Source organism: Grus americana, chromosome 3 (genome assembly GCF_028858705.1).
Source record: "Grus americana isolate bGruAme1 chromosome 3, bGruAme1.mat, whole genome shotgun sequence".
Taxonomy (NCBI): Eukaryota; Metazoa; Chordata; class Aves; order Gruiformes; family Gruidae; genus Grus; species Grus americana.
The window spans coordinates 105,991,071-106,009,072 of record NC_072854.1 but is presented as its reverse complement, the minus strand read 5'-3'; the positions used below and the strand labels follow the sequence as shown (position 1 = coordinate 106,009,072).

At 40.4% G+C, this 18,002-nt stretch overlaps 1 protein-coding gene across 1 annotated transcript; it reads right to left on the bottom strand.

Moving 5' to 3' along the window:
- Positions 1-911: 911 nt before the first annotated feature.
- On the bottom strand, positions 912-13,651 carry FBXO28 (F-box protein 28). Its single transcript, XM_054819635.1, has 5 exons — positions 13,421-13,651; positions 7,356-7,465; positions 6,226-6,364; positions 3,492-3,687; positions 912-1,674 (listed from the first exon to the last, which is right to left on the bottom strand). The coding sequence occupies exons 1-5, from the start codon at positions 13,631-13,633 to the stop codon at positions 1,280-1,282; spliced, it is 1,053 nt and encodes a 350-aa protein (XP_054675610.1). The 5' UTR covers positions 13,634-13,651; the 3' UTR covers positions 912-1,279.
- Between the last annotated feature and the right edge of the window lie 4,351 nt (positions 13,652-18,002).

The window sequence follows — 18,002 nt, the reverse complement described above, 5'->3', positions numbered from 1 at the left end:
TTCCAAAAATATACAGATGGGGAAAAAAAAAAATCACTGTACACAACTCTGAGGTTGTTAAAGTGACCAGAGAGACTGAACAGTGCAAGACATGCTTTTCCAGTTACAAGCTCAAAACAGAAGTGCAAAAGAAATTAAAGCTTTGTCTGAAGTGATTTACCTTTTAGGATAAGGAAAGCTTAGAATATTGTCATCAGTGTTACAGAGAAATTTCCATCCCACCCACCCCCAACACATACACACAGAATAGTATAAGCTTTTTCCATAATACAGCATTTCATTCAAATGATGTCCCCCTGAGCTTGGTTATTGTAGGGACAGTTTGTCTGATACTTATTAGATGTTGGCCTATGAATCAAGTGATGCATAGGTAGCTTCTCAATTCTCCAGCTTTGGCTAACGATACCTGCAATTCACAGGCAGTGCAAGTGGCAGATAGCCTGGGTTCAAACTCTCCTACCGCTGGCTTCGTTAAGACCACCTCGTTGTAAGAAAGCAGTTGTGCTGAAAGCATATGCTAAGTCATGGCTGAGGAACAAAGATATTGCTTTATAGGTCTCTATGCTCTCTCTCCCAGAGTTAAAAACAATTTCAGGCAAGTGTTTTTAGCAGGCTAAGCTGTACATGCATCTATCCATGCAAATGTAGAATATGGCTCCCAAAACCTAGACCCAGGGTGTGTGCATGTGAAGACTGGATAGAAGGCCCTTCCTTGTAGGTTTACAAAAATATATAGCCAATACTGTAGCTTAAGAAGTCAGTTTTACTCATTACAGAGATCCCCAAAAAGTATTAACTACTTTTCAGACATTCCAGACAAGGTCACTTATAACAAAAAAGGTCAAGTTCTCTAAAACAAGATTTTAAAAGTGGATCTTTCCTTCAAGTGAACAGGACATCTGTTTTTACGCTTAACTTTTTAGTCAGTTAAGACTGAATTTATTTAAGATTTTATGTGAACATATGCATAAACACAAATAAGTTTACTTTAAACACATCTGCACAGAAAAAAAAAAGATTAACCCTTCAAAACATAACAGAGCAGGTCTGGTTAGTATGTATCTATTGCAAATCGTAAAGATTCTGTGCATTAGGCCCACCCATACAGAAAGCAGGGGAAAAGTCTCAATGAAAGAAAATCACTGTTCAAGTCTAAGTGGTGTTTTGAAGAGCCAGCAGCCTAAGTGACACCATGAAGCTAGTCACGGTATCCAAACAAGCAGACCTGCTTGGGCTACTAAAGCAGTGTATCCTCCTGAAGGTGTCATTTACTCCCAAGTTATTTTCTGTTTCGAAGGCGTTTCGATTTCCTAGGACAGTCTGTGGATTCAACCGCCTTCCTCCTTTTTCTAGGAGATTGTTCATTTGAGCCAGAACCTGAAGAATTTCCTACTGTGCTCTCCATCACCTCTCGCAGCTTGCGTTCAAGCTCAGCCAATCGGGCATTCTGTTCACCTATGATTTGGGTTTGCTCTAGCAGTTTCTGATCTTGATCTTGGAGTTGTTTCTGTTGCTCTTGCACTTTGATGCGAAGCTCTGAGATTTCCCGCTTTAGTGCTGTCAAGCCCGTGCCGTTTGCTTTTACTTGCTGCTGGAGTTTGGTGACTTCCTGTCTTGAAGGGTTCTGCTTGGAGAACAGCTGCATTGTTGTCAGCGCAGCAGAAGGCCCTGGAACTTCAGAGAAAACTGTGATTAATCGTCTGCGACTTCAAGGTAAAAATTGTGTCCCAGTTTTCCTATTTTGCTTATCCCTACTCCCCAAACAGGAATCTGAGTGCTGGTTGCAAGTTACGTGAACATGTAAACAGATTTATCGTCACTGAAGCGTCTAACAAGAGCATACAGTATTTCAGAGCACAGCTAGTTTAATTCAAAATACCTAGATTTTCAGTAGTCTGGAAAATAGCTCATCATTCATTTTCTGTATATAAGCCCCCTTCCTTTTGCTGTATCAAAAATTCTGTACAGATGTTAAGTCAAAACCCCACAACATGTCTATAAATTACTTATTACAGAATAGACATATTAAATATATTTCAACAGAGCTGTAAAATTCTGCTTAGTTGTAGACAGCTAAAGTTTGAATTTTTTGTGGTTTGGGGCTTAACAACATATTTCAGTTTAACTTACTTTTTCAAAGGAAGGAATTTATTTTCCATGCTGCTTTAGAATCATTCTTCCTAAGTACTAAAACCATACTGGAATTTGAGCTTGGGAATGTTGATTTTAATAAAGTTCCTGCAAATTAAGGAGACTAACAGTACTGTATAATTTCTCTCACCTTTTTCTATCATAAAAGATATCTGTTGCTTTTTCTATTATTTTATTCTTTCAGCAGTGCTGTGCAAGTAAGATGCAACTTTTAAGTGCTGCGAAGAACACTCTGGAACAGCCTAGAAGAGTTGTCTTCCTCCTCTTCTTTTTTTTTTTCTTGAAGATGCCAGCATAGCTACAGCTGTGTGACACTAAAAGCTTGCCGTTAGAGAGTTTATGCTCCTCCCTCAAGACAAGATAGGCATTTTTATGCCACATAAAGCCTTGGCCTTGAAAAGCCAGTGTTCATCAATTATGGTTTTGGGCAATACTTCCTCAACAGAAGGAAGAGATTCAATGAGTTGAGGTATAATTAACAGGATATAATTAAGAGGTGGTATACACACTTACGGCTAAAAGGATGGACGGGACATACCAGGAACAAGCAGCAGCTCCTACAGTTAGGCCTATCATTTTTGCTCAAGATGTAATTTATTTTTTAAAAAAAACTTCTATTAAGTTATCCTTTCAGAGAGTTAATTTCACAGTTCCTAAGAAGCATGGAGATGTTCAGCACAGGAAAAACACTACAGTTCTAGTAACTTTTTGCTTTTGGCCATTATATGAGGCAACTACATTAGACTTTGGTTCACAAAAGTTCTGGAAAGCCTGACAGAGTATATGAAGGACCAGTTTAATTGTTTATTGATAGACTGTTATTTTAATTGCCTTTTCACTATTACCTATAACTATTTTGCTTGTTAGTGTATACATTACACTATAAATATATGTTTTATGTATTTTTATACTATTTAGTGCCCCAGGAAAGTAAAAAAGCACATACAAGTATGTTCTACCTCTCTATGTACTACAACAGCTTAGGCTAATTCTTTGCTGATCGTCCTAAAAATAAAAGGCATCGAGTTGTCATCTCATACACCAAATTTCAACCAAGTGTAATGATAAAGTCTCATTCATCGGTGGCACAAAAGCGTTTGTTCAATGAATACACACTATGCATAATTCTAACATACATTCAAGTGACTGTTCTTTTGGTAGTACAAAGGCTCCTTAAATTTCCAAGCAAATGAATTTCAGTTAGCATTCTTAAGAAACAAGTATCATCCATATTTATGTAATAAAGCTTGCATTTAAGGGAAGGAGCTTTAAAAATACACAGTGCTGTGAATTTTTACAGAAAAACTAAATAAAACTTAACTATACATTGGAATTAATACCTGGGGCAGTTCCTATCAGACGTCCCGAAACATCTGACCCAGGCATCTTTCTTTTCAGTATTGGAACAATCTTCTCATCAAAATATTCCATAGCCATGGAGGAAATGTCCCTTAGTTCTTGAAGAACTTCATGAGCTCTCTGAGGAGCTCTTGTAGAGTTTACATACCTTAGCACACGATAAATTTCATCTATTACCTAAAACATTTAAGAAGAATTAGGATTTTCTGATTAAGGCAAGATTATTTCAGATCATTCTAGAAGTTCTGGCATATTCAGGGGTTTTTACTACATACATATTGCACACCACTGTGTGCTTTAGTTCTAGATCAGCTTTTTGAAATGAAGTCCTGTTTGTGATACATCAGAGAAGCTATTCACTTGATCTATCACAACTCTCTTCAAACTCATGAAATAATGCTCATTGTGTGAAATTCTGGTTTACTGCATCCATACTTGAGTTCTAAGTTATATAAATCTATACTCAGCAGAGCATAATCATTTCTTTTTAAAGAACCTGAAGCAAAATACTCTAAGCCACTCTGCAGAGCAGTCACTCCCCCCAGCCAGTTACGAGGCATTGGAAACACATGAATGGAACAGCAAGAATTATCCTTATGTCAGTCTGAAGAGCTGTAAATATTTACTTGAGTCCACTTGCATACACTCAAAATATTGCAATATTCAGGTTAAGTCCAAAATAGATTAATGTATAAAACATCAATCCACTGCCAAGAGAGAACATAAGCACCCTTTTAACAGGTTTGACAAGTCCTCTGGTGAGGACAGATACAGAGAGATGAAAGATGTCTCGCCAATCTATGAATTACAGTCTGAGGCAGGTTAAGATAGGTGTGCTGGTCTCTTACTACCCAAACTACTGACACAGGTATTTTGCACAGGATTAAGAATGGTTGAAGAGTCTCCTGAAGAACACAGATCTTAAGGACTTAGAAACATAAGTGAGACAATACAGTTGCATCTTGTGTTTTCATAAAGGAAGCTTAGCTAAAAAACATTGCAAAAGCTAGACAAGACTGAAGTGTCTCATCACGCAACAAGCTTATAAAAGAATTCTCTAATTTTACCCACTTTATATCCTGTTAGCAACAACATCCTCAAAGCATTCTCCTGCAATCCTCAACAGAAAATCTTGCAGCAGCGCTCTGCTATCACCAGGAACCTCCGCACAGCTTACTGTGTCGCAAATCAGGATTCACGTACTCTAATACAAATTCACTTCCCGACAATTCTGTGGCAGTTTCATTCAAATGAAATTTCCTGAGGGGAGCAGGGCAGGTGGGGGGGAAACCACAGACCATAAATGAACACTAAGCCTTGAATCTGCCTGACCAAGATAGGATTTTCTGGTGAATTCCTAACCGTGCTGAGAGCGCAGCAGCGCCAGCAAGCTCATACACTAAGTAAATAATTAAAAAATTTTTTAGCTGTTATATCAGAATACAAACAAGGTCTTTAGGACTCAGTGCCCACAAGGAAAATGGCTGGCAAGCTCACTTGCCCAACTCCTACACATCCCAGGTCTCGACTGCGTATTGCCTTTCCATCTACTGTTCAAAACAGAAAGGCAACGTTTCTTTTAAGTATTCCATTTACTATGTGAGTATCAAGGATTTAAGTTTATTTGACTTTATGTTGCATTACTTTTTTTAAAATACACAGGATATATAAAAATATAAAGTCAAATAAGCATAAATATATTAAACTATAATGATTTTTAATTAAATATCAAGTCAACAAGAGTGTACAGAAATCAAGTTACCTCTTGAAGACAAAAAATACATTTCATGCCAGCAGTCTGTCCTACTGTACTGAATGTAGAAATGCCTGCCATGCTTCCCCTGAATCCAACAGCCAACTTTTCCATTCATCCCAGCACAATTCAGTAATCTGCCCATGAAAAATTAATACCAGCATATCCAAACCTCACATGGAAAGATCAATGAATAGAGTATTAGTCTAAATGTTCACAGATCTTGTTTCAACCCTGACCTGTACCAGTCTTCCTCAGATCATGATTTTGTCAATTCCCCTGTGCACTTCTGTTTTCACAGCTCATTAAACAGTGGTGTCTCCGATGTACATCTTGCTTGCATAATTTATATTTTATGTTGGGGTAGCATACTGAAACACCAGAATTGTTCAGTAGTATTAATATTTAACACACCATCTACATTTAAAACTAATTCCACCTACTGTACAAAAACACCCCATCCACTGTAATACTGAACAGTGCTTCCACATACTAAATATCTTAATTCAATTAATCTGAAGGACTCAAACCCTTAAAAAAGGTGCCTAAAATCTTCCTGATTGACTGAGTGCTTAGTGTTATACATAGTCTAAATCACTACATCTTCTGAAGACCTGGCCTCCAGCTGTTTTGTACAATTAAAATTCAGAATGAAACCATACATATCATGTGTTTCTCGTAAAAGATTGTATAGGATGTATATGTCACAAGTCAAACGTCAGAATTAAGAAAGAATCTAAGGGAAAATGGAAATCGAGTTTAAAATAATTAGTTTTTAGATGTAGTCTGGTTCACTCATTTCACACTGCCTGTTGTAGGAGAGTATTGGCACATGTGTGTGTTTGCAAGTATCTGAAACACAGTATATATACACACATTATATAAATTTGTCCCAGGTTAAGTTACACAATCATATTTTTTAGACACTGATATACATTTACATAATATAGTCTACATTTTACCTTTCCAGGTATGAAGCAACAGAGATTGGAATCCACATACTTCATGAAAGTCATATTTAACAGAGAGAGTCTCGTTTCTACAGCAGCAAGGATGTCTGCATGACGAGCTAACGAATGGTTTCTTCTTTCAGACTCCCGTCTGGAAGACAGACCATTAAATGACATGGATTGAACAATGAGTCAACAAAACGAAACTATAACAGTTGCTTTAGTTAATTTCACCCTTAAAACCTTCTGAGGTTTGAAAATGGAACCACTAATATTAGTTCTGTCTTCATGGAAAGAAACTGATACAGACAGAGAACCAGCTAGTAATAGCATACTACGCTTTCTTAGACAAAATTTGTTCTCTAAATAATTACTACATCTTCCATGACCCATAAAGTCTATATGTAATTTAGGACTATTTAAAAACGAGCTTTCAGTACTAACTAGCAATAGACACTGAGTCAGTGTGAATATTTTTACACACACCCCCCCCAGTGATAAGTTATATCACTGCTTACTACAAAGTTTAGGTTGAGATATAAGCTCTTTTGACAGTACTTTGTACAGTAAGTAGCATGTAGTTACTTCACTCTGACTGGGAAATCTGATAGGACATAGCAGCAGCTGCATTTAGTCACCGGAAAGAGGAGGAAAGACATTGCTTTAGTGAGAAACTAGCTCCCAGTAATACCCACATGTCAAACCCTCCCTCCCTTTTCCCTGTTTAATCTTTGGCACTGGAAAACCTTGCTTTTTTTTTTAAGCAGTTGTAGATAATCATCAGTGAAGGCAGACGGTCTTGAAAAGGAATGGCATTTATTCTTTCCTAGGAGTCTTTCTTGATTTGCCAGAAGAGTTGAGTAATACAGGACCCACTCTTCTTTTCTCTGTATAAAATACCGGAGACACTTTCCAATATTCCAGTTCCTAGTATACAACAACTTACATTCATCCACACCATTATTTTGTAATTAGATCTTAGGTTCAAGGTGCTTTTGGAAAAAAAAAAGAAGTTAAACCAAATGTGATTCAGATTTTCAAGATACAGAAGTTGAATTAGCTAGCAAGAAATTTCTTTTCAATATTCTGCTTAGAAGAATCTAGCACATTTAAATTTAACTACAGTTTTAACTGGTACATACCTTGGAAGCTGAGCTTTAACTTGCTTTTGACACAAGTTGTGGTATCTTTCCACTTTCAGAAATCCCTGATTTAACATTCGTTGGCAAACCAAGTCCATTCGCTTACAAACCTGTATTTAAGTAAAAAGAAAAACTTAAGGCTCAATTAAGGCCACAAGTCACTTTTACTATCATCTTATCCATACTTGCTGGGTAGTAAAAGATTTCTTTTATCAGTTTTTGCTCCATTTCAAGAAGCAGAAACTGCAGTTGAGCTTAAGGCATCACCATCTCTAACAATGGTCCTGATTCTCCAAAAAGGAGCAGCTATGTTCCACACAGGTCACAAATTAGTCCCCTGATATTGCCTAATGAGACAGCAGGCTGAATTCCACTCACATATAAACAGATATAATTTTTCCTGATTTCAATGGAAGTTGCAAATGCCTGTGCCTAGCTTTTAACTTGGCCTCCACAGTGATTTTGGTAGATCAAGTTAATATTTTGTAGTCTCAAAAAGAAGCCTTTAAAAACAAGAAATCATGATGGTTTTCCTTCAGCATTTAAGGCTTATGTTTTTGAAGACAGCCAAAATTAAATTTAAAAACTTTTGCAATACAGTGCACGTGAAGCAAGATTCCTTTTCATATAAAAAAAAAAATCTTTTCTTCTCTGTTCAGCAGATTCCTTTATTTGCAATGTTGGATCCCAATAGCTTAAATGTTCTGCACAGATTTAGGGAAAAAGGACATTAATAGCTGCAGAAGACATAATAAACTGCTAAATTGAAACCTTCACAAAGTAACCAGTTACAAGACAAAGCCAACTTGTACAAAAGTTTAAAGCAGTTGCAATTCAGTTCTCAAGATGTGAGGGCTCAGTGAACCAACTGTCCTTTGAAATTGTTATTTTTTATACTGAAGTGCACAACTCCCACTGTGACCCCACTTTCCAATGGATTAGCTTGGGAGTGTTTTTTGGAAAAAAAAAAAACCACAAAAAACAAAACAACCCAAAACCCCACATCCTCCTTCCCCCCGCTCCACCTTATTTCATAACTTTGAAGTCTACATAGTTTATACCTTGAGGAAGAAGATTCTCACTTCTCCTAGAAAAGCCTGCAATTATTTTCTGTTTATACGGAAGGCACTACTTAAAGAAGTTCTACTCTCCGTGAGTCTTCCTCTAGTCACTGCTAATTTAAGTTCTGTGAGTAAGAACCAATCATTTTCAAACAGATCTGTATTAACAGACTATTAAGTAACTGCTGTCATTCTGCCTGTGCTCCTTTGTATTAGATCCTCCTTGTTAACAGTCAAAGGAGAATGATCAGACAGACTAAGTACAGAGGTACAATCTGAGTACACTTCTCCCCCCCACATTCACTAGAATCAGCTAAATCATTTCTAGTGTATAAAAAAAAATGCTGGCCCTTCAACTACAGGAAGGAGGAAATGGTCACGTTTCTTCTCAGATATTAGGTGCATTAGGGATGCCTAGATCTGATACCATTTTTGAGTACAAGACTTAACAGCTTACTTGGAGTTCTAATGCTACCAACGCCCTGAACTAGGAACTAGTACCTGCACAAGGGCTTTGTTGGCTAAGCAATTATTCAGCACGAGAGAAAAACAATCCTAGACACATTATGAGGTACAAATTCAGAGGAAGCACAGAGTGATTTTTATCATGTGCATACTGACACCTGGTGGCAGCGAGGACCTCTGAGTTTGCTGAAGCCCTCCCACATCCAAGAGTAGGTTGCAATGGGTAACGCTAGATTTCTTAAACACTGTATTTGCTCCAATTTCTGGAATTACCCATATTTGTGCCAATAATCAGTCTAGAACCCAAACACTGAACAGATAACAGGTACCAAAAGTGTGTGTCTGCAACTTATTTTACCAATCACCTCTTAATTCTGAGCTGGTTCCTGATGTCACCATTTAAACCACATGGCACTCTTACGTATAGGAACGATATACCTCTTTTAGACTGCACAGTCAGCGCTCATATGCAAAGTAGCATCATTACACTTTTAAGTGTCCATATTAGTCCAACACAGTTTGATGCTAGCTATTCAATGGACCATAAGAAAGTAAATTTGCTCATATTTGTATCTGCAATTTTTGTTAATATTTTCTTGTTCTAGCCATCAAGCCAAAAAAGCCCAAGTTTCCTCAAATGTCAAGTCCAACCAGACAGCCTGTCCAAACTTCAGTGTTAGAAAGTTATTCCAAGCCCATGTGAAAAACAGAACGAGAGGTGGTCACTTCTTAGCATGCTGACTTATATGCGATAACAGCTTCTATGAAAGAACTAATTTTCCACTTCACTTGTAAACAAACTAAACTGACATAATCTACTAGACGACTACTACCAGCTTCCCTTTCCTCAAGCAAGCCTTATGTCTTCTGAGCTTCACTAACAGATAACCAATATCAAAACAGAGATAAAAACATCCTGAAGTATTTCAATTCACTATGTTCTTTTTCTTAGAGGATACATGGACATCATGTTTCATAATGCCTTTCTAGGGTAAAGTAAGTAACAAAACGTTGACGACTTCAGCGAGAAGCTTTAAAATAGAAGATTTACTGAAACTGTGGGAAGATTAAAGCCATGCTGTTCAAAGGCTATCAGGCCTTAGTTATGCTGTGCAAAAAAAAAAAAAAAAAAAAAGCACAAGTGTGCTGCAGAATCTAAGACACTTCTGATGTGTGTCAGAATCCAAGATAACCTTCTCCTCATAGTGTTCATGGAAGGAGGTTGTGGACTGATTGTTTTTAATCACGCTTGCTGTAGCAATAGCCTGAATGGAAGTGCACTTCCAAGCTCAGACATGTGAGTGAAAAGAAACTGGAATATAAGAATTTCATTATTATCCCATTGAGGTAAAAAATCCAGAGCTTCTGTAAGTCATTTAAAAAAAAAAAATCACAGTAAAAGAAGCCTTCAAAAGCTGCAAGATAGCTAGCTTCCACATCAGCATGCATACTAGGCTGCAGCTTGTCCAGATCATTACAGCTTCAGACATAATGATCTTCTGGGTTTTCTGTGTTTCTCTTATGATGACATATCAGAGAAAGCAGATGAAGTAAATACTCAAAAGAGCTGAAAGCAAAGTGCTGCTGCTTTTTCTTCAATTCACTTTATCTGAGTGAAAGTTTGAAAACTCAGGATCTGCACTGAGGCATAATTTCAGAGAAGATTGCATTCTGAATACCTACTGTTCAGTCTCCATTACTGTAGATCCACTTCTCCGCTTAACCGGTAGGTGCTTCATTTATACTTTTAAATGCAGTAACACCAGAAATAGCAGAAAGCATTATGCTCAGGAAAGCAAGTGCTTCTTTGCACAATGAGGGGCCCATGGTCTTGCCTTGCCCAATGGCAATCATCATAAGCAGGAAACGTTCTTTACCTCATACTTTGGTGACAGAAAAAGACTTATGGATCTTAAGCCTTAGATTATGCTCCTCATTACGCTCTATCTAAACAATACAGGTTCCTATCTCTATTTTAACCTGAGAGCTTGCTGATGTTCTATGTCCTCCCACCCAACCAACTCCTTAGCCTGTCTTTGTCTTCTTGTACGCACTCTAGCTCCAACGGCAGTTCAACTCAAAGTTTTTTTGGTGTTTGTTTGTTTTTATAATCAGTGAGCTAAGGTGATCCAGAAAAAGAAAGAGATTAGGACATTCATTTCCTTCAATGCTGGGATCCAGAGAATGCATCAAAGCAATCAATTTAGGGAATCCGCATTTTGTGTCTACACATGTATGATCAAACTTCATTTGGGTTGATTGATGTCCTGGATCATATCTTCCTACCCTTCTCAAGGTGCTTTATCTCATGGAATGCCATGTTCTAAGGGGTTAACGAGGCTGCTTTGGGGCACATTTTTAATATGCATAAGACCTAAGCAATTTAGTACCTGTCATTCAACTAATGTGGTCCTGCAATGTACCTTTAGCAGAATACTACTCATTACAAGATACATCCATTCATCTTTGATAAGCAGCTCAAGTCTGTTTTCAGAGAGAAGAAAAATTTACTGTTCATGCAAGACATCTCTTAGAGCAAGAATATACAAGTGTCTCCCAAGGCTACTTGCAATCTTTAAAAATCTGAAAGTGATGAAATTTCATTATGAATTTATGCCTAGGCATTGTTATTTTTAAAGGTACCTTAATTCTCCATCAACAGCGTCTGGAGTTATGTAAAACATCCAGTCTCTTCCTCTGTTTATAGCCTTCAGTGAATCAACAAAAGAACACTTTTAGTTCTGAATGGCCATCCCAAAAGACCTAGCCAATCAAGCTTACGTGGTTATGAGCTACACTTTTGACTAGGTCAAACCAAAAGGGCTTTGATTCCTTACATTAGTGCTGGTTAACAAAGACAAGTGTACTTTCTTCTCAGAAGAATGCTCATAATGCCTTCTGATGTGCTTAAGGGAACAGTAAGGAATCTGATGGAGATTAAGTTTCTTGGCTGTCACTGACTCAAAAATTAAAAATAGAGAAAGAACAAGTTGATATTTATCTTGCATGGTTTTGCATATTTCTGAAACTTTTGAAAGGGGCAGTCTTCTTCCAGAAAAATGAACTTGTAGGTGCTACATGAGAAGTAAAATGTAACACTTTATGCTCTCTTAAGTAGCACTGAGAGTTACACAGCTGGTTTAGTCCTTACACCACCATCTTTCCTATTCTGAACTTCACTGCTGACAAAGCATTGCTTATAAACATTAACTTAGCCCTACAGAAAGAAAAAACCTTCTATTGACTAGTGATAGTTACCATTTATAAAATGCAATGGGAAAGCTGCAGCAAAGGGCTGTGTCTAGTGTTGCAATACAGACCACGCAAACACTAAGCATACCCAAGCAGTATACATACTTCTCTTCCCTTTATTCAAGCTGTAAGTACTCAAAAGCAGAGGCTGCAATCCAAAAAAGCAGCACTACATCTTTTTCACACATCCACAACCTACACTCACAGAAGCAGCAAGTGTCTTTAGTGGACTGACAACATTCTAGAAATATTTAGGTAGTGGTGTACTTGGTGCAGTATGAATAAAAACAGATTTTCTGCTTGAAGAGCTTTTGGTTTAAAGTTACAGTCAGGATGCAACACTTCAGGTTGCTGATCCAGGCCATGTGCAGTCTAATTTTCTGCAGAAATATGCTTGTAATATTATCCAGTTTAGGCCAATAAAGATCTTAAAATAGAAACAATACAGTACATGCAAGTTTACTGGTTATGTAAGCTATGCATTAATTCCCTCACTAGTATTCCATTTACAACCTTATAAGAAATTCAGTAAGATAGCAGCTTATCATATTATGTCATAGTTTACATGAGGTTCCTTATGCGGGCAGTTAAAGATCGATATATGCTGATCTCACTGACAGCTGTGATTTTTTTTTTTTTTTTGCATTCTAAAGTTTGGAGGTAGAGGTAATATCTTTTATTAGATCTACTACTATGACTGGAAGAAGCAGGCAACCTTTCAGTCAGACAAGGGTTTTCTTAAGTCTTCTTTATTGCCCCACATTTATTTCTAGATAGGGTAGGGTCCTTGGAGCAGCAGGGTCAGCATCTCCTACACTTGTAGACTTAAGCTCTATAAGTAAAAATAAATACACACATGAGACACAATAGACTAGCCCCCCAAGAAAAGCAGTCACTAGGAGATATAAGCCTCCAGCAGCCCAGTAATTTCTTACAGAGGTCGAACGGAATGAAAGAAGCAAGAGATGGTAAAAGACCCTTAGGAACGCGTGTATAGAGGCACACACCTACATGCTCGTACCCAAGGCTCGGGGGCGGTTGGGGAGAGGGGAGAAAGACCCATCCCACCCCACTCCATCCCGCCCCTTCCCCGGCGAGAGCAGCAGCCCGGCGGGGGGCGGCGGGGGCCGCCGACACCTCCCCACCTCCTCCCAGCGCTGCTCCCGCCCCGGGGCCGGCGGCGCCCGACCAGCGAGGCGGGTTTGCCCCGGCGGGCCCGGGTCCCGGCCGCAGCAAGGCTCCTCGGTCGCCCGCCCCGCCGCCTCCCCTCTCCTCCCCGGCCCCTACCAGGCGGAGCTGGCTCGTCTCATCGTAGGACAGGAAGCTGAGGATGCTCTCGATCGCCACGATGGGCAACCCCATGAGCGTGTTGCTTTGAGGCGGCGGCTCCAAGGGCGCCAGAGCCTCGGGAGACTCGGAGACCGGGGGCGGGGAGAGCCGCGCCGAGCCCAGGGCGCCGCCTTCCCCGTCCGACAGGAGCCGCTCCTCCGGCGCCGCCATCTTGGAGCCCGTCCTTCCTCCACTGAGGGAGGGGAGTAAGCCTTCCTATGACGATACTTCCGCCCCCGTATGTACCGGACGGGATGCGCCGCCCCGCCCGGCCGCTTGGGGGTGGCAGAGCGCGAGAGGGGGCGGCCGTTGCTGTCCCTCGGCGGCCCGGCCCCGCCCCGGCAGTGCCGCCCGCCCTCCCCGGGCTGCCCTCGGCGAGAAGTCCACAGGCACTGAGGTGCCTGCAGGGGCGGTGCGGGGCGGCCGCTGCAGGACTGCGCCCTGGGAGACACGTCTGCCGGCTGAGGGAGGACCCTGAGGCGTGGTGAAGGAGGCTGCTCCAAATTCCTCGCCCTCCCCCCTCCAAGTGCTGGGCACCCCACCAGGGGCAGATTCAGAACAAGCGACTGGAAATAAATCTTTGCTACCGTGTGTAACGAAAGCACGAGACTTGCTGTCTGCGAGCGCAGTGGAGGATGGAAGCACAAGCAGGGTTTGATAAGGGTGTCTGGGCACATGGGGAACGCGACCGCGCGCCTGGTGCGTTCCTTAGGCGAGGGACAGAAGCAACCGCTACTGCCTCGCTCAGGGAGATGGCACCATGAGCTCCCTACACCAGCAGTCCAACCCTGCACAACGGGCCTTTTGCACGTTAAGTCTTACGTGGGTCGTTGTGAAGCTACAGGGCTTTTTTCTTCCCGCCCTGTGGAAGGAGAAACCCAAGAGTAAGGCGGCTGAGGAGGCTGGAGAAGCTCACAGAGATGTAGGCTATCCTGAGCTGGAAGGGACCCACGAATATCATCCAGGCCTGCTCCTCACTCCACGCAGGGCAACCTAAAAGTTAAACCATGTATATATATCCAAATGCTTCTTGAACACCAACATGCCATGACCCCTTCCCTGGGGAGTCTGTTCCTGTGCCAGGCCACCCTCTGTGAGGAGCTTTTCCCTGATGCCCAACCCGAACTACTTCTGAGGGAGCTTTACACCATCCCCTCGCACCTTATGGCTGGACACAGGAGAAGAGAGATCAGCACCTCCCTGTCCATGCCCCCTCCTGAGGTAATTGTGCGAGGACAGTTGAGTTACAGCAAGGCAACTACAGGATGGAAAAATACCTCTGTAGCTCACGAGGTGCAGCTACATACTTCTTAGAAATGGAATCCAGGCCTTTCTATTCTACGTATAGATGGGTGAGCACCCTCCTTTTGTGTCCAACCTGGGCCTGCCCACCTTGGGCTGGAGGGGCAGGGGGAGCCCCAGCAGCCAGGGGGAGCAGTGGGTGTGCAGGTCTGCTGTCGGCCTTCGGGGGTCAGAGCCAGCTGGCAAAAAACAAGGCTGCCCACAAAACGCTGCTTGGCACCAGACATTATTGAGGAGGCAAAATACCCAGAATAAAACAAATTCTGCTCCTTTATTTGCCTTTAATTCTCTGTATTAGCAATGTTTCTTGGATGTAATAGCTGGGACAGCAAAGGGATGGGACCAAAGGCTATTTCTAGAACATTCCCTGGTGCTTCTGAGCATGGTCACAGACACATACACCTTTGTTTCACAACCATTTTAGCCCGACACAACTTGACACAACTATTGGAAGGTATGGTACTAGTCTCTTCTCTGCCTTCAGCTGCTACTGCTGCTTTTTTGACGTCAGTAGCATTGAGCTTGTGTGCTTGACTGGGGGAGCTGGTGCTGTTGAAGACTGACTTGCCAAAGAAAATCAGTAGGTGCATGCCAGAAGTGACGGTAGCAAAGTGTATGGGAAAAAGCCATAAAGTGTTTGGGGAGAATGGGACCACTCGTTGCAGTACCTGCACCAAGGTAGTACAGCTTAAAATATTACAGGACTAAAGCATTAGCTGCCTGCAGCGTCCCTGTACATTTTTTTTCAGCCAGGCTTCTTCTTGTTGAAGGTTTATCTTAACCCATTTCTTTCACATGCAACTTCCCCCTTTCCTTGGAAACCCACCTGCAACCTCTTTCTTAAAAGAAAAAAATTGCAACTGGAAAAGAATTAACTTGGGAGCAGAGCAATTGCAAGTGTAGACCTTTATGTGTGTCATCCTAATGGCACTCCAAAAATGTGCACTGAAATTAATATTTCCTTTTTGGGAGCAGAACACTGTGTTCCTTGTACGGATTTGGAAGTGTTTTGCTCCCCCTGCCCCTCAACTCATCAATGCTGCTGTAAAATGATCTGGCTATCTTGGAACAAGCATTTTATTCTTCTGCATGATTTTAGGACCAGATCTCCTTTCACATGCACACTCAGCAGTTCAAAACACACTCAGGAGAATTCTTTATAAACTTGTGACTTGGCACGTGACATTTGGGCTGGCAGTCCATTGATGCTCTAAAAGCAAGTGGTTTTCTTCATCCTACCTAATCATATATAATTTAAGAAAGTTTCAAGAATGCTTTTTTGTTTTGCCATATAATTTGAACAATCTGAGTTTTTAAGATACAGCTTTATGTTTAGTAAATATAAGCTGTATGTTCTATGTGTTTATTATATTACTAAGAATATATGAATAATATTCACAATATGTTTTATATTATTAACTACAACTATATATTTATAGTTAATAAGTCTGCTTCAGTAAGTAAGCTAATTCTGCTGCCTTCCAGGTTCTGATTCACATCCTTCCGCAATGAATTTTGTGTCATTTGTCTGAGCATGCATAACTTTGCATTAATTTGCAAAAACGCAGACGACACGCACTTTCACAAAATCCCCATTGCAGAGTTTCTAGTGGCTTAACTTTTCAGTTACTATAGGATATTGTGAAGCCAGATAACTTGATAATACCTCCTGAAAGGGATGAAATGAATTTATGTAGTCTATTGCATGGCAAGTAACATGCAAACATTTTGTCAATATTTTACAGCTCTTGCAGGATACATACCTCATTTGTCTTATTTGGGTTACTACTCATTTAGATTTCTGCAGTGCTTGTAGGATTTTAAAAAATCTTGAAATAGCCTTAGATTCGATTAGAATGATAAGTATAGTTGGACTGAATTTTTTTGGGAACATCTAAACGACTCACAAGGAAAATGTTAGGGGAAATGTATTGTTTTGCCCCCTTTAAGCAAAAATTTTCATAATATTTTCATTTTTGGGGGGAGAGGTGTGAAATTTTGATGCCTCCGTACTTTGGACTAGGAATAAGAGGTTTAAAAGGAAGGCCACTTGGGCCAAGAATATCTGTTTTGCTTTCTTTGTGGCAATCTGCAAAACTTTTTTATGTCATAAATCTTTGTAAAATCTCATTACTTGTCTTAAAATTTGTTAGTGAAATTCTTAGATATATTTACACTGAGCAGATTCAGCCTCTCACAGCTTAGTATGTGCTTATAAGACTGTATAAATCGTGTTCCTAACTGATTTGAGTGTGGTCTGTTGAGGACAGCAGGAACTGTGAAATTTTACTGAAAGTACATAGAATATTTCGTTTGGGCTTTTGTGGCGATGAGCAACACCAAGAGGCATGATGAAGAGGAAGGAGCCTGGCTCAAATACAAGAAAAGTTGTAAATATCAAATGTGAGAAAGGAGAAGAAATTCAGGGAAGGGGAGAAAGTGAGAAGCAGGAACTAACAAGCGGATGTCTGGGAAGATAGGGATGGGGGGAAGACATCTAGCAGCAGGAGCTGGAGATGAAGGAAGGTGTGTAACTAGGTCAAGAGCTGCCATGTTAATGAGGAATATAGGACCAAAGAGGAGTAATGTGCTCAAAAACTGAAGAGCAGAAGTTGGGTGGGAGGAGAACAGATTTGTTTTATTAAGTTAGTGTAATCAATAGAAAAATAGAAAATGCCTTTCCGCATGGCACATTTTTTTCTCTGGGGTGGTGGCAGTTTGCTCACTTTATGGGTATCAAGGGTTTTTTTAAGAGGTGCTAAATTTGAAAGAAGTCTGGTATATTCACACAGCCATATTTTCATTCAGGCTGCTGGACGCTGAGGCAGAGCAAAGTCTAAGGTGAAATCTAATGCAGAAGTTTGGTGCAAGGCCAGATCCAGACAAAACACACAGCCTAGTTATGCTTATACAGGAGAGAAGTTACATCTGGGCATATCTAGGGACCATGACTTTTGAGCCGGAAGAGGAGAGACCTGTAAGCAAGCTGGGGGAGATCCACAGAGAGTCTGCCCTCTTGTCCCTGTGAATCACCTCCAGCTTGCTTAAGGGTCTTTTCTTGATAGGCATTAAAAAAGAAATGGGGAAAAAAACTGCCATATTAAAATGTTCTTTTAAAATGCTCTTAACAAATGTAGACAGGAGTGTAAATTTGCACAGATTCATGTTTTGCAGCTGAGACTTTTGATCCGTTAATAGGTAACTTAATATTTATTGTCACGTGGAGTCATAGCTTCAG